Source organism: Pelophylax lessonae (genome assembly GCF_965119305.1).
Source record: "Pelophylax lessonae genome assembly, chromosome: 1".
Lineage (NCBI taxonomy): Eukaryota > Metazoa > Chordata > Amphibia > Anura > Ranidae > Pelophylax > Pelophylax lessonae.
In genome coordinates, this window is record NC_138768.1 from 275577143 (window position 1) to 275598787 (window position 21645).

The 21645-nt window shown below is 42.2% G+C and overlaps 1 protein-coding gene across 1 annotated transcript in view; it reads left to right on the forward strand.

Annotated features, from left to right (window-relative positions):
* The window catches only part of SPPL3 (signal peptide peptidase like 3), an 80276-nt gene extending 59716 nt beyond the window's left edge, over positions 1-20560 (forward strand). The window contains exons 2-11 of the mRNA XM_082254807.1: positions 366-443; positions 1242-1330; positions 4360-4479; positions 4568-4646; positions 13886-13998; positions 14271-14377; positions 16646-16809; positions 16984-17183; positions 17421-17530; positions 19468-20560. Coding sequence (XP_082110933.1) covers positions 366-443; positions 1242-1330; positions 4360-4479; positions 4568-4646; positions 13886-13998; positions 14271-14377; positions 16646-16809; positions 16984-17183; positions 17421-17530; positions 19468-19539 — 1132 coding nt within the window. The 3' untranslated portion in view covers positions 19540-20560. The remainder of the gene's footprint in view (positions 1-365; positions 444-1241; positions 1331-4359; positions 4480-4567; positions 4647-13885; positions 13999-14270; positions 14378-16645; positions 16810-16983; positions 17184-17420; positions 17531-19467) is intronic.
* Positions 20561-21645: the final 1085 nt, after the last annotated feature.

The following is a 21645-nucleotide window of genomic DNA, read 5'->3' on the forward strand; positions in this document are numbered from 1 at the left end:
GGCATTGCTCCTCACGCATTTACAAGTTCTCTGACATTTACTGACATGGATGGATGGTGTACTGAGCTGTATGTGTGCTGCACTGTGTCTTCTGACATGTATGGTTGGTGTGCTGAGCTGTATGTGTGCTTCAATGTATTTCCTGATATGTAAACAATACATTTTGTATGCAGGCCAACTAATCGGCTCACCAACTAATTGATTATGAAAATAGTTGATAACTATTTTCATAATCGATTAGTTGTTGATTAATCGATTGCTTCTTTCAGACTTACAGGGGTTGTAACCCTATAAACAAAAAAATGTATGTTTAATATGTTGGTTTTGTACTAAGCTGCATTTTTTTTTTTTCTTTTTTTCAAAAGGGCATATTCCCTGGTGGACTCTAGTCAAGTCTCCACGTTTCTGATATCAATCCTTCTTATAGTCTATGGCAGTTTCAGGTGAGTACCATCATAGATATTCTGGTCCAGAAATGAAAGGCTAATACTACCCAATACCTGGTAGCTTATAATAATAGTGTGTGGACAGGTCAGTTTTCAAATCCCATTACACATATAATAGCGAAAGCAGCCTGCAGTTCATAGATGTCCCTTGAATAGCACCAGATAAAGTACCGTGACCCCAACTCGAACACTGACATTGATCAAACCTCAATCTAGCTGGTCTTTCCTGTCTGTCTTCAGTAGGCTGTACAGTGACTAATCACTGTGATAGACAACCAGAGGCTATCCCAGTGATCAGGTACTGGACCTTCTAGTTTCTGATCATTAATATGAACCCTTGGACTCTTAGGGAGAGCCCGCTCACTGTGAAGTGCACTACCAGCTCAAACACAAGGATGCATATATGCCGCCCCACAGAAGATCCACTTCAGTGAGGTCACTAGTAGGGAGGTGGTAGCACTGTTCTTTTTATTTTCTGTATAAGGAAAAAATTAATCAAATTGTGTCATTTGATAATGATTCTATGCGTAATGCACACCCCATTTCTTTTCCTATAAAAAAAAAAAAAAAAAAAAAAACCTCCTAAATGGACGTTTTACTGGCTTCATGCCGCAGCAAATATTAAACCAAAATCAGATCTTGGTAATTGGAATTGTAACTGCCTTAATGTATACTGTAATAACATTGAAATTAAATGCTAGAATGTCTAAAGTGTATTTTGTAAGGCAGATTTTTTTTCCTCTTTCAGTACATCTCCTTTTTATATATGCTTTTCCTTTCTCTCTATTCCTTAAGGTCTCTTAATATGGACTTTGAAAATCAAGACAAGGAGAAGGACAGTGGTGGCTCTCCAGGAACGTTTAGTGGGAACAGCGCCAATAATAGTAAGAAATGACAAAAACACACATTTTACCTAGTTTCCTTTAGTAAAATGCACATAGTTGCCTGGGGCCACACAACGTAAAATTGAGGTGTATTTTCCTGTCCCAGAGAGTTTACGTCCTGGGTTTTAGGTATGATCACATAAGTACCTTGGCGTATACCAGCACACAGCCATTCATGTAAGTGGCTTCTAGGTGAGGAAATACACCCACAATTTCATAGGATGCTATGTGCATAAGCCTTTAAAAAAATAAAGATCCCTTCACGACTATTCAATAAGTACAGGATTTGATTATAGTCTAGCAGCACTTCGGTGCTTTATCTCCTTCAGGCTACTGGTATCTTCTGAGATGTCACACAAGTGCTGTTTGCATATGCAGAATTTAATGAACACTGGACAGACTAGGCCATTATTCTCTATGTACAGCTGTGAACACATTTGTTGGTATCCTGCCACAAAAAGGAACAACCCACAATTTTCTTTGAAACTGACAAAATAATTGCCATCCATCATTGTCACATCCATGTTTGATAAAAATCAGACTTTCATTTTGATTCTACAGATCATTTTACCCCTTAATGCAGACTTAACGCAAATATGCGTCCTTCGGCTTCCAGGGGCTGTACCGGGGTGATGCCTGCAGCAGCAAGCATCATCCCGGTACGTTTTTTTTTTTTTAGAGCGGACAGATGGCTTGCTTGTGATAACTGATGCGGCTAAGCAGCCCCTCTGCCGTTATCACAAGCCGCGGGAGGGGATATCCCTAACAAAGCCGATATTGGCTAAAGGCACCAGATTTTTAAAAAAATGACCGTATTTAAAACAGCCGAACTTTGCATTTTGAATGCTTTCAAGTGCAAAGGAGGGAAATTGGTCTTATAGACCCCAGATCCCTCCATAATGAGTACCTGTCACTGCCTAGTACTGTCATAAAGGGATGTTTCGTTTAAAAATAAAAAAATACAATAAAATCAAATTAAAGCGCCCCCATCTCTCCTCGCTTGCGTGCAGAAGCAAACTCGTATGTAAGTCGCACCTGCAAATGTAAACAGTGTTTAAACCACATGTAAGGTATCGCTGCGATCTTAGGAGCTAGAGCAATAATTCTAGCACTAGACCTCCTGTGCCACTCTAAACAGGTAACCATTAAAAATTTTTAAAGCGTCACCTATGGAGATTTTTAAGTACTGTAGTTTGGTGCCGTTCCACAAGTGTGCGCAATTTTAAAGCATGGCATTTTAGGTATCTTTACTTGGTGTAACACCATCTTTCACGTTATACAAAAAAATTGGGCTAACTTTGTTTTGTTTGTTTTTTTAATTTATAAAAGTGTTTTTCTTCCCAAAAATACATTTGAAAGACCACTGCGCAAATACAGTGTGATATAAAATATTGCAATGATTGCCTTTTCTATTCTCTAGGGTCTCTGATTATTTATATATATATATATATATATATATATATATATATATATATATATATATATATATATATAGTGTGTGTGTGTGTGTGTGTATATATATGTATGTATATGTGTGTGTGTGTGTATATATATATATATATATTATGTGTGTGTATATATAATGAATGTGTGTGTGTGTGTGTGTATATATAATATAATGAATGTGTGTGTGTGTATATATATAATATAATGTATGTGTATATATATAATGTATATATTTGGGGGTTCTATGTGATTTTTCTAGCAAAAAATACTGATTTTAACCTGTAAGTAACAAGTGTCAGAAAAAGGCTTAGGCATGTGAAGGGGTTTAATAATAAAACAAGTATAAATGGCATGGACAAAAAGGATGGGACCATTAAACAATTATATTTTGTTGGAAAACCTATTGAGGGGCAAACAAATTCTGTAGCTCTCGATGAAACTTCAGCAGATGCCAACAAGCCGTTTGGCCTACTCTCCTTGAACAAACTGCTCCAGCTGTCTAAGGTTTGAAGGATGCCTTGTCCAGACTGCACTTTTCAGCTCCTTCCAGAAATGTTCAATATGTTTCAGATCAGGGCTTCTAGAAGAACGCTTTAAAATATTTCAGTGTTTTGTTAGCCATTCTTGGGTGCTTTTTGCTATGTGTTTTGGGTCATTATCATGTTCAAGTACCCATGACCTTTGACTGTGACAGCTTTCTGTCCCTGCTCCAGAATTTCTTGATAGTCTTAAGATTTTGTTGTGCCCTGCACAGATTCAAGACACCCAGACACAGCAAAGCAGCCCCAAAACATACCCGAGCCACCTTTATGTTTTGCAATAGGTACAGTGTTCTTTTCTTTGAAAGCTTCAAATATAATGCTGATGACACTGGTTGCTGTTTTTGTGTTCTGCCTTTTATTGTTTCTTGGTTGCACAGACAATGTTTATGTATGTACCGATATCTATCTTGTACGCATACACGAAACTGTTACTTTGTTTTCAATAAACCAGGTTTAGGACCTCATGCACACTGGACTTTTTTTTTGTTCTGACTCTAAATGCTCCTTCATGTTAGCCTATGTGCCACAGCGTTTTGGCAGAAAAAAATGCTTGACGCATGTAAACACGTGTTCACATAAGGCTTTTTTAGCACTTTAGTGCGAATTCATTTCAATGGACTGAATACATTTTTTTTCTGGCCAAAGAAATAAATTGAAGCCCAATTGCTTGACATGCCTAAACGCTTTACAAGCATCAAGTGTTTTTCTGCCGAAACGCTGCTGCCAGGAGGAAAGGCATCCGTAGAGATGTCCAAAGCATCCAGTGTGCAAGAGACCTAGGAAAAAAAAAGGTTTGTAATAATAATGATCATAGCAAGCAATCTTATTTCCAGTGATTTTATATTTTTATTCATTAATTGGAGACATTACCAGAGCAACTGTTTTTCCAGTTAGTATTTAAATAGGCTACAAAGCCCTTGTGTAAATTGGAGATTACTGTCCTTATGGAAGAAGTGAGCTGCATTGTGACTTGGAAGAAGCAGCATTAAAATGTGTGTTTCTTGGCAGCAGTATTTTTGACACGGAATTATGCCTTTGCAGGTATCCAGACTATTGACTCCACTCAGGCATTGTTCCTTCCTATTGGAGCCTCAGTGTCTCTTCTGGTTATGTTTTTCTTCTTTGACTCAGTTCAGGTGGTGTTCACTATTTGCACTGCAGGTGAGTGCGGTTTATTTCCATCAGTGGTCATTTAAGTTGGCATTTATATCAAATGATTCAGTTTCTAATGCTTAATTTTCTCTTTCAGTTCTTGCAACAATAGCTTTTGCTTTTCTGTTGCTCCCTATGTGCCAGTATTTAACCAGACCCTGCTCTCCCCAGAACAAGTGAGTATACACTATTTGGTTATGCACAGCAAGATGTTTCATATATAGAAACCATATTAAAGATGCCTGTTTCTCTTTCGTTCGTTGACGGACACAGCTCCTTATCTTGACCGTTGGGCTTATACTGCACCCTACAGGAGTAGGACACCAGGCAGGAAAAACCTTGACTACGCCTATGGGGCAGCACCAGGGTGTATACTGCCACTCTCAGCTATAGGTATTCAGTTTTTTTCCGCTTATCCAGGAGTAAGGACCTGGTTCCTTGCTGGGATCTCTGGTCCTCGGCCTATTCTGATGGATCGGTAGTCTTTCAGGAGCGGTGCCCACCCTGTTCCTGGTATTGTAAGTAGCTGTCCCCCCCTCTCACCCTGGAAGTTATTTGGGGAGGACGTGGGCCCCTCCCTGGTATGGCCGGACCCCGGGGTTCCCCTCCTTCCCATGCAGCGCCCCCCTCAGTTCTCGGGGTCCTCCTGGGGACTGTTACCCCCCCCATCTTCCCACACCCCCTCCCCCTCTCCCTCAGTCTACAAGCGTTAGACCAGGGGGAATGGTCGTTTTATCAGTTGTCTCCAGTGGAGGGTACTCCTGAGGTGGCCTCTCGCCTCAACAGGAAGGTACAGAGATTTGTGGCATGGTCTCGGTATCCTCTAGCCCAGTGGCCCTCAACTGCGGTCCTTAGGGCCCACTAACAGGCCAGATTTTAAGTATTACCTTGGGGAGATGCAGACTAGAGTACTGCAATCACTGAGCAGCAAATTATATCACCTGGGATGTATTTCAGTTATCTTGCAAACCTGGCCTGTTAGTGGGCCCTGAGGACCACTGCTCTAGCTGACCTTCTAGTGGCTCCTTGGAGTCAGTATCATCTGATTTACGCCTTCCCTCCTCTCAAACTTCTGCCAAGACTCCTGCGCAGGATAGAGGCACAAGGGATTCTGGTCATTTTAGTGGCTCCAGACTGGCCTCGCCGGTCTTGGTACGCCTATCTGGTATGGCTGGTCGCTGATGGTCCTTGGAGACTGCCTTTCAGGGAAGATCTGCTGTCCCAAGGTCCAATCTTCCTTCCTGCCTTACAGTCGCTGGCTTTAACAGCCCTCAGCCACGTGCTGAAGGATAGAGGGTTGTGTGAATTGGTGATTCCTACGCTGTTAAAGGCTAGAAAATCTACCTCCTAGGAAGATCTACCATCGTACTTGGAAGACAAACATTGCGTGGTACGAGTCTCTTGGGGTTCATCCTTGCTCTCTTTCGGTGACTCGGATATTGGCTTTCCTCCAACGGGGGAGTTGAGCAGCGCCTGGCCTGGAGTACCATCAAGTTCCAGGTCCTTTGGCCTTAGCGGTTTTCTTTCAACCCCCATTGGCCACACATTCCTTGGGACATTCCTTTTATGCAGGGAGTTCCACACTTGGCTCCTCCAGTGCGGTCTCCATTAACAATGTGGGACCTCAATTTGGTGCTGTCAGTTCTCCAGAAACCGCCTTTCGAAAGTCTTCGCTAGGTTCCCCTGCTTACGTTGTCCCAGAAGGTGGCCTTTTTGGTGGCTATTACTTCTGCGCACTGGGTGTCGGAGCTGGCGGCGTTGTCTTGTCGTTCTCCTTTCCTGGTGGTTCAGAGATAAGGTGGTTCTTCGTCCTGGTCTGGTTCCTTCAGAAGGTCTCTGATTTCCATTTGAATTAAGAAATTGTGTTGCCTTCCCCATGTCCCAGGCCTAAACATCCTAAGGAGATTGCCTTGCATTCCCTGGCTGTGTTTCGGACAATCAGGGTGTACTTGGCAGCTACAGAGTCTTTTAGGAAGTCAGACTCACTATTTGTACTTACAGATGGACCTCAAAGGATTGTTTGTATCTGCTGCGACCATTTCCAGATGGATCAGATAGACAGTGATTCAGGCCTATTCACTTAAGGGTCAGGTTCCTCTTTTCCCTGTTAAGGCACCCTTTACTCGGACGCTTAGTGCCTCTTGGGCCTTCCATCATCAGGCATCGGTGATGCTGGTTGTCAGTGCACATTTTCACAAAGTTTTATAAGATGGATGTGTTTGCATCTGCAGATGCTTCTTTTGGGCGCAAGGTTTTGCAGGCTGCTGTTTAGAGGACCTGGTCCTCTTTGAGGGTGTATTGTTTTTTTTCGGGTGCGCTCCAGTTGTTTTATAGTTGAGCTCTATGTTACCTGGTTGGCTACGGTTTAGCCTTTACCCAACGGTAAAGAAGATATAAGGAGCTGTGACCATCAATAAACTAAAGAGAAAATGGTATTTTTGACTTACCGTGAAATCCATTTTTCTGATGTTCGTTGATGGACACAGCACACATCCCCTCTGTGGAGTTTTCTTTTTCTGACACTGCTTGTAGCAAAAGTGAATGCCTATAGCTGATAGTGGGAGTATACCCCCTAGGATTGCCCCAAAGGCGTCAGTTTTTTTCCTGCCTAGTTTCCTACTCTTGTAGGGGGCAGTATAACCCCAACGGTCAAGAAGAGAAGGAGCTGTGTCCATCAATGAACATCAGAGAAATGGATTTTACGGTGATTGAAAAATACCATTTCTCTTTGGTTCATTAAGGGACACAGCAATCCATAAAGCATAACTAGTGGGTTATAATGCCTCCTCCATGAGTAGGACTAGGCAGAACAAAAAACACCTGGCTACGCCCATGGGCCGTCTTCAGCTGGTTTATAGCCCCCCTCTCTGTTTTAGGTAATCGGTTTTAATCTGTCTAGTCAGGACTAAGGACCTAGGCTCCCGGCTAGGATCTCTGGTCCTAGCAATTTGCAATTTTCTCTTTCCTTACATCTTTTTTGTTTTCTCTCGGGAGATCTACAATCAACGGCTGGGCTGGATAATCTAGATCCAGTGGTCCCCCCAGCCCAGCCATAGAGCGCGTGCAGACTGCAGCTACGCGCTAGGTCGGCTCGACATAGCCTCAAGGACAGAGGCTGGCCCGCGAGTTAAATGTCTCGCAGGGTCGCATATGACTGGGATCTGATCGGAGTTGCAGCGGTCCCTTTGGCGGACAGCTCCCCTACTTTAGTGGCGAGGAGTTCTGTCTGGAGCGTTACCCGCACCAAGGAAGGTAAGTACAGAGGGTGCAGTATTGCAGAGGGTGCAGGAAAGATCCTGGCAGCATGCTTCAGTGTTTGTAGCGGATGGTGGCAATTTTCCCTTAGTCTGGCTGGTCTCCGGTTGGCGACCATGTTTTGTGTAGCCGGATGATGTCACAGGAGCTATTTTCCCTTAGTGTCCGGCTGGTCCCTGGTTGGTGGCCAGGTTTGTGTAGCCGGAGGATGTAACGGGGACCATTTTCCCTTCATCTGGGAGATGCTGGTAACAACTGAAGCCTCGTGGGGATGCCGTTCCGCCTCAGTTTACTCTTCCGCCTCAGTTTACTCTTCCGCCTCAGTTTACTCTTCCGCCTCAGTTTACTCTTCCGCCTCAGTTTACTCTTCCGCCTCAGTTTACTCTTCCGCCTCAGTTTACTCTTCCGCCTCAGTTTACTCTTCCGCCTCAGTTTACTCTTCCGCCTCAGTTTACTCTTCCGCCTCAGTTTACTCTTCCGCCTCAGTTTACTCTTCCGCCTCAGTTTACTCTTCCGCCTCAGTTTACTCTTCCGCCTCAGTTTACTCTTCCGCCTCAGTTTACTCTTCCGCCTCAGTTTACTCTTCCGCCTCAGTTTACTCTTCCGCCTCAGTTTACTCTTCCGCCTCAGTTTACTCTTCCGCCTCAGTTTACTCTTCCTGTGCCTGGGACATATGAACAGGCATAGCATCCATGATTCTCAGCGCTCCTCCGGTCGGTAGGGTAAGTCTTTAAGGGTCCCTGTTATCTATCTCTCTAGCTGCTGATAGGTACCCTGAGCATTGAAGGAATCCTTTAGTGGAGCCAAAAGATCGTTTTTGTACTGTAAGGTCTTCCTTTCCTTATGGAGCCTCAGGGTCACATCTCCCTCATGGATCTGGCAGGTCCCCAGCTTCCCATGGTTGCATTGACAGCGGTCCTGCAGTCCTTAGTGTCCCGGGTGGAAGTGGCGTGTGGGCAAAGATCCAGGAGGAAGCGTCCCCTGCTCAGGCTGTGTCCTCCGATTCTGAGCCTGATGCCACCGTGGACGCGGCCCATCCAGAGGGGTTTAATATGACATGGTCGCAGCAACGAATGAAAAAGCGCTGGTAGACGCACTTGGCACTGCAGTGCGTGAGACTTTAAAAATGGAGGATGTGGTTGATGTAGCCACTGACGTGGCTGTGTCCTTTGGTACGCACATGTCACATCGTACTCCAAAGGTGATTACTTATGTGCCTGATTTTTACAGGTTTTCCTGTAAGGAATGGAAACCATCAAAATGACCCTTTGTGGTCCCCAAACGTTTTACTGTACATTACACTTTTGAAGAGTCACTTTTAAAAAAGTGGGCTAGTCCACCAGTGGTGGACCCTCCTATTTCCAGGTTGAATAAAGCAACCCTGATCCCAGTAGAGGAATCCCCGTCCTTTAAAGCAGAGTTCCGGGCACAGAAACATTTTTTTCAATGAACATACCCCCGGGACAGTCAGGGCTAGTACATTCCACAATGGCTAGCCTCTGATCTGTCCCGGTTCGCACTTACCTGCAAGAAGAAATACTCGCTTATAAAATTTCTTCCGCAGCGTTGCCATCTCTGTTGTGGGCAGCTGAAGCCAGCACGATCCTCTTCTTCTGCATCCTCTTCCGCGTCTTCTTCTCCCAGAATGCGCCTTCACCGGCCCCTCTCGTCACTTCCGGTGCGGCGCCGCATTCCTACACAGCTTCTGGGCATGCCCAGAAGCTGTTTAGCAGGGAATGCGGCGTCGCACCAGAAGTGACGAGCGGGGCCAGGGCCGTCGCATTGATTCCTGGGAGCAATGACGTTCAGCTCCCAGGAATCATTGCAAACCGGAAGTGACGGCGCGGGCCGCGGCCAGAGAGGGAGGAAGTGAAAAAAGGTGAGTATTTCTTTCTACAATTACGAGGTAAGTAAAAAAAAAAAATAATCCTAACTATCCAATTCCTTTTCAGGTGAAGAAAAGCAAGCAGATGGGCACAAAATCGATTAGGTCGATTTTGTGCCCGGAACTCCGCTTTAAGGACCCGGTTGACAAAGTGGAGGCTGTGGCACGCATCATGTTTACTATGGCAGGTTCGGCGTTTGTGATCAGTCTTTGCCTCAGCCCTGGTGTCTCAGACCCGAACTGAAAGAGCCAGGCTTTTGCACCAAGGCCTGGGGAGTGAGCAGGTCCCCGCTGCTTGTGTTGATTTAGCAGACCATGGGCTGCAGTTTATTTGTGATGCAGCTTTGGATACAGCTCCTGTGCTTTCCAAACTGTTTCAGCAGTGGTTATTAGGCACATGCTGTGGCTTAGGAATTGGTCCTCAGACCAAGCCCCTAAGAAGGCTCTCATTGATCTGCCCTTTCAAGGTGATCGCTTGTTTGGTGCTACCCTGGATGACATTAAGGGTATCACGGGAGGGAAGAGTTCTCGGCTAAGACTTCTTTCACAGTTACTGCAAGGAATTAAGAGCAAAGATTTTCCAATCATCCTGGTGGCTGTAAACGTCCCTTGGGGACTTCCCCCTCAGAGAAGACCAGTTGTCCCAAGGGCTGATCTACCATCCTGCTTTACAGTCGCTAGTTTTAATGGCTTCGCTGTTGAAAGCCAGGTACTGAGGGATAGAGGTCTGTCTGGATCAGTGACCCCTACTATGATGGAGAGGAAGTAGTCTTCCAGCAAGATATACCATTGTACGTGGAAAGCGTACATTTCTTGGTGTGAGTCCATTGCCGCTCATCCTTTTCTGTGACTCGGATCTTGAACTTTCTTCAATGGGGCGTGGATCAGAAGTTGACCTTGAGTACCATCAAGGTCCAGGTGTCTGCCTTGGCAATCTTCTTTTAGCGACCCCCTAGCCACACACTCTTAAGTTCATACCTTCATTCAGGGCGTTTGACATGTGGCTCCACCTGTATGGTCTCTTTTGCCGCCATGGGATTTAAATTTAGTACTTTCGATTTTCCAGAAACCGCCATTTGAGAATTTTCAGGAGATTCCCTTGTCTACGTTATCCCAGAACGTGACATTATTGGTACCTTGGCCCACAGGGTATTGGAATTGGTGGCATTATCCTATCGCAGTACCTATTTAGTGGTCCATAGGGATAAAGTGGTTCTTTGCCCCTGTCCATCGTTCCTGCCCAAAGTTGCCTCTGACTTCCATTTGAATGAGGACATTGTGTTGCCTTCCTTGTGTCCCAAGAAGTTTGCTTTGCATACCTTGAATGTGGTTCGTACGATTCAAGTGTATCTGGCAGCTACTGAGACTTTTCGGAGTTCAGACTCGCTTTTAATGGTTAAGGACCAAGAAAAGGGCTAAACGCTTCTTCGGCTACCATTTCCAGATGGTTTAGACAGACAGTGACTCAGGCCTATTCCATTTAAGGTCAGGTTCCATCTTTCCCTGTCACGGCGCATTCTCCTCAGGCGCTGAGTGCTTCTTGGGCCTTCAGTCATCCGGCTTCAATATCGTAAGTTTGCAAGGCGGCCATTTGATCGTCTGTGCATACCTTTTCCAAATTCTATAAGGTAGATACTTTGGCATCTGCAGATGCTTTGTTTGGCCGCAAAGTTTTGCAGGCTGCTATTTAAGAGGGGCTGTTCCCTCTTGAGGGGTGTTTTTTTTTTTTTTCTTTAAACCTTTATTTTTCGGACGGGACTACGGTGTCCTGGTTAAGGGCTCTTATGTTTAGCCTTGGGTTTTTTTCCCCACCCCTCATTTTCCTTTTGGCTCTGCTTTTGGACGTCCCACTAGTTATGGTTTATGGAGCGATGTGTCCGTCGAACGAAAGAAAATGAGATTTATGTACTTAACGTAAAATCCATTGCTCTGAGTTCGAAGGACACAGCACCCACCTCTCTATGGAGTTCTGCTACTTTTAATACTGCTTGCTCTAAACTGATTACCTAGAGCAGAGAGGGGGGTTTATATGCCAGCTGAGGATGGCCCATGGGCGTAGCCAGGTGTTTTTTGTTCTGCCTAGTCCTACTCCTGGAGGAGGCAATATAACCCACTAGTTATGATTTATGGAGCGCTGTGTCCATTGATGAAAACAGTAAGTACAAAAATCCAATTTTTCTCAGTGTCTCACTGTGTTATTGGGGAAAAAAAACCTAAGATGTAAATGCCAGTTGCAGCAAAAACTTTGGCATCTAAGGAATACTGGAGTTCTTGGCTATGAAACCTAAAGGAAAGAAGATTGGTGCAGAAATGAAACAGTTGTTCTTAGCAACTGATAAGTTAATTCTTTGGGAAAATATAAAAAAGATATGCTTGCTACAGGGAAAGTTTTTTTTTTTTGTTTTTTGCTGCAGATGTAGTTTTAAATAGATCTACCCCTATTTACCATATTTCTCAATTACTATTGCATTATTTAATTAAAGTTAAACTCTGGGTGAGGCGACCGCTTCCCGAAGAGTGTTTTGTTAGAAATATGTAGGAGACTACAAAGGTGATTTGGTTACCTAGCAAGAATGTACAAGTTACATATATTGTGTGCCAGTTTGCCAATCGGTTATATAGTAAGTGTTATAGTTTGCTTTAATTTGTGACAAGTTTAGTAATTGCTTTTATAAATGTAACCACTTCTGAACCGCCTGCCTGCAATGTACTGGTGCCCCGTGCAGGCAAAGCAACATACTGGTATGTCGCTGCCTGCTTCTGGGTTTAGGGTGCGCAGTCAACACAGTCTCTGTACGGAGAGATTGATCTCTCGGTTTCTTATTCCTGCGGGGATAAGAAACAGATGTGTTGCATTAGTGGTTTTTTTTTTTTTCTTCCAATATTTCCAGTCTTTTTAAATTTTTATCAAATAAGCAGTGGTGATTAAATACCACCCAATGTAAACTGTGTGAAAAAAAATTTATATAAATTTAGTATGGGTATAGCGTTGCATGACCATGCTGTTGCCCATTACAGTAGCACAGTGCCGAAAAGCAAAAAATTGCCAAGAAGGGAGTAAAATTTTCATGGGGCTGAAAAAGTTAAGGTATATTTGTGGCCAAAATGTATTAATTTCGGAGTAAGGCTAGGGAGATTTATAACCTCTGCCTGGTTATTTTTTGCTGTCTTTTTTCACAATGGTAAAAAAAAAAAAAAAAAAATTTCCTCCACTTCCTGATCCAAGGTTGCAACAGGAAGTTAAGAGCAATGGGCCATACACACTATAAGATTTTCTGAAGACTTTTTCCTTCAGACTTCCCAAAACCATATAATATGAGGTCAAACCTAGACACTTTCAATTTGTATGCAATATGGCAGGCCCTTGCTCTACATAGAAAAGGTAAATCTGAAGGAAATCTAACCACAAAAGTTGGATAGTGTGTATACAGCTTAAGTCTTCCAAAATGTGGAGACATTTGTCCTCTTTTTCTAGGGTCAGCTCTAAATGTTTGAATTTCCCCTTTCTTTCTCAGTGAAATGGTCACCAGTACAAATAGAGTGCAGAATCTCGCACATGGGGACTTATAGTACATTTGGACATACTTGACTCCCATGGCAGATCATTTTAACACCCACATTGCTGCATAGAACAAAATGTCTTTTCACGATAGTGAAAATTGGGATGACCTCTGACATTGTTGGTCAATGTAGAAGTGACCTTTTGGTAGTCAGTGGAAAATTGCCTCCTTTGTATGGTGTAGGTGGGAGATGAATTCACCACTGCTAACTGCAGAACCCCTAGCAAACTCTGGAAGAACCCTTGATTTGCATGGAACCCAGGTTGAGAAAGTTTAGTTTAACCCTTCCCTCCCTATCCAAAACAGAAAAAAAGTTTTGCCCAGACCTTTCATTTTAGGTTTTTGAGATTTTTTGGCATTGAAATGCATGCAACAAATTGTATTTTATTGAAACCGTTTGACTTTTAAATCATGATAGGATAATGGCATGCTTGGGTTTTATTTTTTTTGTGAGCACGCCTAAATCAAACCTACTTGTGCTAAATGTAGACTGTAGTTCAGGATGGTTTAATAAGTTAGCCTAGGGCTAACACAGGAAGTTAAATTGGTGATTGACATCACCAATGATAGTTTTAACAACTTGACGACAATCTCATTTGTGGGACATTGATTTCAGTATGCTACCACTTAATGTATGCCAAAAAAGCTATATTTCTTATCACCTAACCTTATGAATTTACTGTAGTTCTAAGTGTGTTGGCATTTTTTTTTGTAGGATATCATTTGGGTGCTGCGGTCGGTTTACAGTTGCAGAACTGCTCTCCTTTTCACTCTCTGTAATGCTAGTTCTTATTTGGGTGCTGACAGGCCATTGGCTTCTCATGGATGGTAAGTGATAAGCTTAGGCTACCAGACAGCCATTACCACTTTGTACTTTTTGTTTATGCAAATGTCACAGAATTCTGTTTTACTACTTAATGCAGTAGGTTATACATTTGAAAGCCGTACAGACTTGTTTAATTAGAATCTACATATGTATAGTTAATGTTTATCGTAAAATTTTCAGTGACAACTACTCCTACGATTCTGCTCTGAAGTCGCTTTTTGGTTTTGCTAACATTGTTTTTGTTAAAACTGAAAACTGCTGTCTGTTCTTTCAGCCCTTGCCATGGGACTCTGTGTGGCAATGATTGCCTTTGTTCGCCTACCTAGCCTGAAGGTGTCCTGTCTGCTCCTTTCAGGACTGCTCATATATGATGTATTTTGGGTAAGTAGAGATGATGGTGTTTTATGTACAGTTATAAAAATCTTTTATAAGTAACTATTCATCTGTATTTAATAGATAAGATTTGCCTTGTAGAGAGATTGTTTATTTTTAATATCCTAAAGTAGCTTATTCTAATATTCTTGTCTCTTTGGCCTGCTTAAGGCGGTTTGCAAGGGGTACTTGTAGTGCTGATAAATGAGTTCCAAACTGAGACCTCCGACCCTGAAAGTAGTCTGTTTGCACCCTCATGTCCTGCAGCAGCTGCTGCCAGTAACCACAAGGAGCTGAAGGGTAGACAATAGAACTGATCCTCCATCCCAATACGTTTCTTGTATCTTCTCTTACTGGTTCACACCTATGTGTGTTTTGGTGCTTTTTTGCAGAAATGCACTACAATTCATTTAACGTGTTTTCCTATGGGACACGTTCACGCCTATGCTTTTTTCAGCCACTGCGTTTTTGGGAAGGTTCAGGGACTATTTTAAACGCAAGATTGTCCTTTTTTTGGTTCAGTAGACTTCAATGGAGAAGCTGCAGAAATGCATGTAGTGTGTTTTTTTTTTTTGCCCAAATTTGCATTTTTTAATCTGCCCTACAAAAAATTGGCCAAAAAAATGCAAAACGCAGCAAAATCTCGTGTGCAAAAACGAACAGCAAAAAGCACTGCAGAAACAGATCAAAAGCTGCAGAAAAGCATGTAGTGTATTTTTTCTGCTCAACAAATTGGGCAAAAAAAAAAAACCCTCAAATCGCGTGTGCAGAAAGCACTGCAGAAATGATCAAAAGAAAACTGCATAGGTGTGAACCAAGCCTTAAGCCTTCTCTGTTGATGGGTGAGGGCAGCTTCCTCACAAAAAAGATAAAGGGAACAAGTTAAAGGAAATGCATATTGTTCAGCAAAACGGGTACTACTTAAAATTTCCTTTTCTCTATTAAACCCTTTTAAGGCTCCATGCACAATAGTAAGGTTTAGCTAAAAAAAAAAAGCTGGATAAAAACCGCTGGTAATAGGGTTTTTTAGGAGCATTAGAGATTTATTAGCCTTTTTTGCATTTCTTTTATGCACGAAAGACCGTTACAGCACGGGCTTCAAATGCCGTGAGGGCGTACATGGACACCCTCCCATTCTCACACCGCCCACACGCCCCAGGGACTTGGCTGATCACAGAGCAGGCCCTTTACCACATTATCAGCTGTCGGCCAAGGACCGCTGATCGCAGAAGTAAACAGAAGGTTTTTCTTCATGCTGCCAGCATGAAGAAAAGGAGAAAGCCGGTAATCGGCTTCTGGTGGAGGGACATTGGTCCGCTAAGTGCCCATTGCTGAAGGAGAAAAATTATCTTTTTGCACATTCTAAAAACGGTTTGTTTTTCCAAATTTTTGGTCTTTATGTTTAGAAAAAAATAAATAACCCTGTGGTGATTAAATACCACCAAAAGAAAGCTCTATTTGTGTGGGAAAAAAATGCTAAAAATGTAATTTGGGTACAGTTTTGCATGACTACACAATTGTCATTCAGAGTGAGAGCGATGAAAGCTGAAAATTGGCCTTGTCAAGAAGGGGGTATAGTTGCCCAGTAAGCAAGTGGTTAAATAAAAAAAATAGTGTTTAGCAGTGTTTTGGAGCATTTATGAGCTTTAAGTGTTTTTTCTGCTGGAAAAAAAGCTTTACAAAAACTTTTTTTTTTTTTTTTTTTCTGCTTCTAGACTCTGAAGCTCAAAAAACACTGATCGACTAAAGTAGTGTGCATGGACACTTAGGATAACATGATTCTAGGAGCAGAAAAAAACGCTAGTGTGCATGGAGCCTCATAAAGTAAAATAAAAACAAAAAGTGATGCCCACTTGATACAGTATATGTAGTGCTTGCTGGGCAGTCTGTTAAAATTTGCCCCAGCACCTGAGCATACAGATTTTTCCTTTGCTCCCTGCTTCTCTGACTTGGAGCTTACACAAGGCTGAGGAGACTCTTTCCTCCTTGTGTTAATGCTGGGATTTTAAGTGGTTTCATTCTGCACAGCAGCAGAACTGATGGACAAAGCAAACACTCATGCATAGCTGTTTTTTTTTTTTTTTTTTTTGTGGCTACATGTTCTAATTGCATGTTGAGTGTAACTGAATATAACACTTAAATCCTTTTTATAATCTGTAGATGAAAACTATCTGTTAGGGATCGCATAAACGAGTGAAGAAAAGTTTTATAATCTAATGAATGTTTAGTGGATAGTTTTTCTTGCCATGTTCTTATCACGATCTATCTCCCATGCAGGTGTTCTTCTCTGCCTATATATTTAATAGCAATGTGATGGTCAAAGTGGCAACTCAGCCTGCTGACAATCCTCTAGATGTATTATCTAGGAAGCTTCACCTTGGTCCCAATGTTGGAAGAGATGTACCTCGGTTATCGCTGCCAGGGAAATTAGTATTCCCTAGGTAAGTGTAAAATGATGTCCAAACTTCCTATTGCTTATGAACTGTATATCCTATTATATATCTGGGCTTTTTGTGAACCTAGGGATGGGTGGTTGTTTCATTAGAAAGTAGTAGCTTGGTTATAAATCAGTAAGCTTTTAATGCTTTAATTATATATATTCATGTTATGTTCAGTTCCACAGGGAGCCACTTCTCTATGCTTGGGATTGGAGACATTGTGATGCCAGGCCTACTTCTGTGCTTCGTTCTGCGTTATGATAATTACAAAAAACAAGCAACCACTGACTCTTGTAGTGCACCAGGGGCTGCTAATATTTCTGGGCGAATGCAGAAGGTCTCCTACTTCCATTGCACACTTATTGGGTACTTTGTGGGTAAGTAGGCAAATGCAGAGCATGTCAAAATGTATTGTGAACATGACAAAACTACTGTTCTATGGTATTTTTGAAAGGCTTTTAACGAAACAAGAAAATATGTAGACTGTTCTTAGTTACTGTATGTAACACACATTTGAATATCTAATCTACTATTCACATATTTTACAGGTTCCTTAGTTTAAAGCAGTGTTACTGTAGTGGCTGCTCTAATCTACCTCTTATTTTTCTTAATAGGACTGTTAACTGCAACAGTGGCTTCACGTATTCACAGGGCAGCCCAGCCTGCCTTGCTGTATTTGGTTCCATTTACTTTATTACCGCTTCTCACTATGGCTTATTTAAAGGTAGGCACCACATTTATTACCAATTATTTGTGTGTTTATAGTCAGTATAATACATTTATTGCATTTAGCTTTTAAAAAATATCTTGATTTGTTCATTTTTTTTACTTGTGGCCTATTTTCTTGTTTCAGAAATAATTTTTGTATGTAATCTTTGACTATACTGAAAAAACAAAAAAAGGCAATTTCACAGATACTACACTGCAGATAGGCCCCTTGTTTTTAATGCTGTCAATGGGCTCCTAAAAAGTGTTTTGGATTGGCACACTTGTATGTCGAGTCGCCACTTTAACCACTTGTCTATTAAGGGGAATTATTTAAAAAATGTTGTACATATGTTTATGTATCCAGAAATGGCGTAATAACATCACTGCCAGATTAATTGGTCGCAGGGGGGAATCGGGGGAACTCCTCCTCCTGCTCCCGAAGTTTTTTTTTTTTTGCAGTTTACCACAGTCTCAGGCTCTTCAATGGAACAAGAGAGCTTGGGAATCACCAAGGGCACAGGGATGGCCGCACCTTTAGAGCCCTATAAGTGATTGAGCAGTTTTAGAGCTGCTTCAATCACTTTTAGTTGAAAGCTGTTTGCCAGCTCTAAAAATTCATACCAAGCCTACTGCTTCAGTAGCTTTATCCCATTGAATACTAGAACATTGTTAAATGTACTTTAGTAGACTAAAGGTCAATGATTTACAGTTTAGGTACAGTGATGGCACCCCAGATGTTTTTGGAGCTACATTTCCCATGATGCTCATGCACTCTGCAGTGTAGTTTAGCTTTGAGGGAAATGTAGTTCCAAAACATCTAAGGTGCCAAGGTTTGCCATCACTAGCTTAGGATAACACTTTAAAGATGGGGTAGGTTGCAAATGTTTTCATATGTGGGGTAACCATGTCTACTGATCACAGCAGACTCCATAGCAGCTCAAATGTGTGTTCTTTTGAAATGTGATGTTTGCTAAATGGATTTCAGGTGAGATATGTATGCAGTCGTGTTTGTAAAATCAAGTACCTTTAGCCAGTATACTTTACAGTGACGTTTCTGCCTTAAACCCTTGCACCTTACCCAATACCTTTTCCACAGTGCAGGCAGCACAAAGTGAGCCTTCTCTGCAAATTCCATCAAAGGAATACCAGTGGGAGCCGATCTAAGTGTTGCTTAAACTTTTAAAATCAAGACCGTTGGCAATTTACACAGTCACAGATACAAAGCACATGATCAAAGTCATCTTATGCCGGCATCTTGGTCATTTTCTGGAGCTGTGCGTTAATCCAGGCCAGTATGTATGGAACACTGCCACAGCCCAGGTTTGTCAAAACATTAGAAAGTATGGAAACTCTGTGGCATGCAGAGAGCAGCGAGGGGATAACATCATGTGCTGGGAGATGCACAGGAGGCATGGCCATGCGTTTTGGAGCCGCAGGGCTCCTTTCTAATCAATGGCGACTTTTGTAGATGAGGAGCAGGCTTGAAAAAGGAGCCTAGTGGCTCTGAAACATGTAGCCACCTACCCTGTGCATACTCCAGTGGGTGATATTATTCCCTCATTTCTCTCTGCATTCCACAGTCTCCACACTCCCTGGTGTTTTCACAGAGCCGGTCTGTGGTGGCGTTTCAGGCTTATTGGCCTGGATTAAAACACAGCCTCAAGAGAAAACCGAGATGGCACCTTTGCATTACTGTCTGTTAACAATTGTTCTTTTTATTTAATAAATGTATTTTAAGCTACACTTAGATAAGTGTCGCCTGGTGTTCCTTATGTATTTGTCTAGCTATTGTCTTCAGTTTGAGAAGCTGCAGCAACTGTATCAAATAGATCAGAGATCTATATCTATATATGTACGGACTTTTATGTGCTCTTACATCTATGTACAAGTTACGCTTTGGCATTTTATTTATTTCTCTGTTCTGTCCAGCTGAGATTATTTCTTGTTTTTTAGGGTGACTTGCGGCGAATGTGGTCAGAACCTTTCCATGCCAAGGCCAGCAGCTCACGCTTTCTTGAGGTATGATGGGAGCAGAGGACAAGAGGCCAAACTTGGCAGGATTTCTTCACTTTGGCTTTCTGTACCCTGGATAAACTTAGTGTTTAACAGACACAACTACAACTGAAAGACCTCAAATGAATGGAATTTGTGTAAAATAAAGGAATAAACTTTTTCTGGCGAGTCGACCATGTGCGCTCCTAATCCCTCGAACAGGCCCTCAACATCGGACTCCTTTTCTATAGGAAGAGCGGACTAGAATCAGGGTGGCAGTGGGATCATAAGGAAGCCTGGAATCGTTCAGACTGGCCTGCTGGCAGCTCAAAGTAGCATGTGATGGTAAAGGCCTGTAAGCTATGGACTATTACAGCTTGTTGGAACCTATGGGACCAGACCCCATGGGGAGCAGTGCAGCCCTCTTACCAGCTCTCCTTCCTGTTCTTGTTTTTTAGTTTAATATCTTCTGTGGTGTGAAGTGACTTTTTAGATCTAAGCCAGTGTGAGTTACTCGCTATATATCCCATAGTCTATCGTATTTAATTCCATTTCTCCCGTTTCATGTTGCAGAGGGCAAGTCTAAGATGAGATAAATAGAGGTGTGTATATATATATATATATATATATATATATATATATATATATATATATATATATATATATATATATATATATCCGAGTCTATGGATAGTTTAAATATTCACAGAACGAGGCCAGATCAGGTCAGGCCTCCTCTGTTCTGTCGCATGTCCTGCACTTTCATCTTTGGCTTTATATGACTAATCCATCCCAGCAAAGTGAAGCCTCAGTTCAAATCCACTGTATCGTGTGCTCGTTCTGATGTATTCATGGCCTGTTAAGTGACTGTATTTGGTTCTGATCAATGTAGTGACCTAGGGCAGTTGAAATGTTCCGAAACCCCTTGTCTTCATTTGTGCGCAGCCTTTTTAATGGTTTCCTCGGACTCTTGCATGTCAAAACTTGCTGCGCTCATCGCTCCCTCCATCAAAATAATGTTACCTTCCTGTAAATACATATTTTCTTTTTTCTATTTTTTGTATTGCAGTATTTTCATTTTGTCCTGTATTTCTGAACATCTCTCGTGTCTCCGTCCACTGTCGTGGAAGAAAAAAAAAAAAATCAAATAAGGTGATGAATGCCTGTATTTCAGTCTCTGTGCATCATAAGAATTCTGCTCTAGTGTAACTTTAGGATCAGTAAGCTGCTAATGTGTCATATCTGTATTGTGTTCTAAAAACAAAGTTAATTTTAGGCAGTTTACAAACAAAAGGCATTCTGCTTATTTTCACTTTTTTGCTAGCTCCCTCTTATGGGTACTTGAACAATTACATAGTCAAACAAAAACAAATTTTAGAATTCGGTTCACTTGGTCACAAAGCTATTAGTGGCTTAAAGCGGAACTTCACTCTTTCAATCAACCTAGACCATTTTCAATCCTTTACTGCTAGCATTAGTAAATGGATAGGAAAGTACTTCATATTTACTTGTGGTATTTTTTTACATCAGTTACTTCCCGGTTTCCAGGCCTAGGCAAATAGGGAGAGGGGGGGGGTTCTCATCTAAGTACACCCTTTCTTGCATGCCTGCACTAAGGGCAGATGGGTTCCAGGAAGTCAATGCTACATGAATCCTCTACCCTTACTCAAGATGGCCAGAAATGCTAGAGGGGTGTTTTTCAGTATGAATTATCAGCAAATTCAGTAGCATTTTTGGTTTGTAGTGCTCAGATGCATCGTAGTTCCGCTTTAAGCAATGCTCTGTTGGTTCGAATTTCCTATTGCTGTCAGACAAGAACACCCAGTGCATCCAATAGTTAGCCTTATGCACTCCCTGGACTTACAGGATTAATGCAAATGGCAATTAATACTAGCATGGAATCACTCAGGTGTAACCTCTCGGAGGAAACATGGTTGGTAACCACAACCATTGTGCTGGATACCAAGTCTCCCAAATCACAATGACAAGCTGCTTAAATCAAGGTGTCTGTCTTCATCCAAAACCAAAAAGAAAATGGTCTTGCTTTACCTTTGCAGATAACAGGAAAGATCATCTGTCCCTAATTACTGGTCCACCATCTTTGTAGCTTTCCCAGCATCTCTGATTCTTGACCCTGAT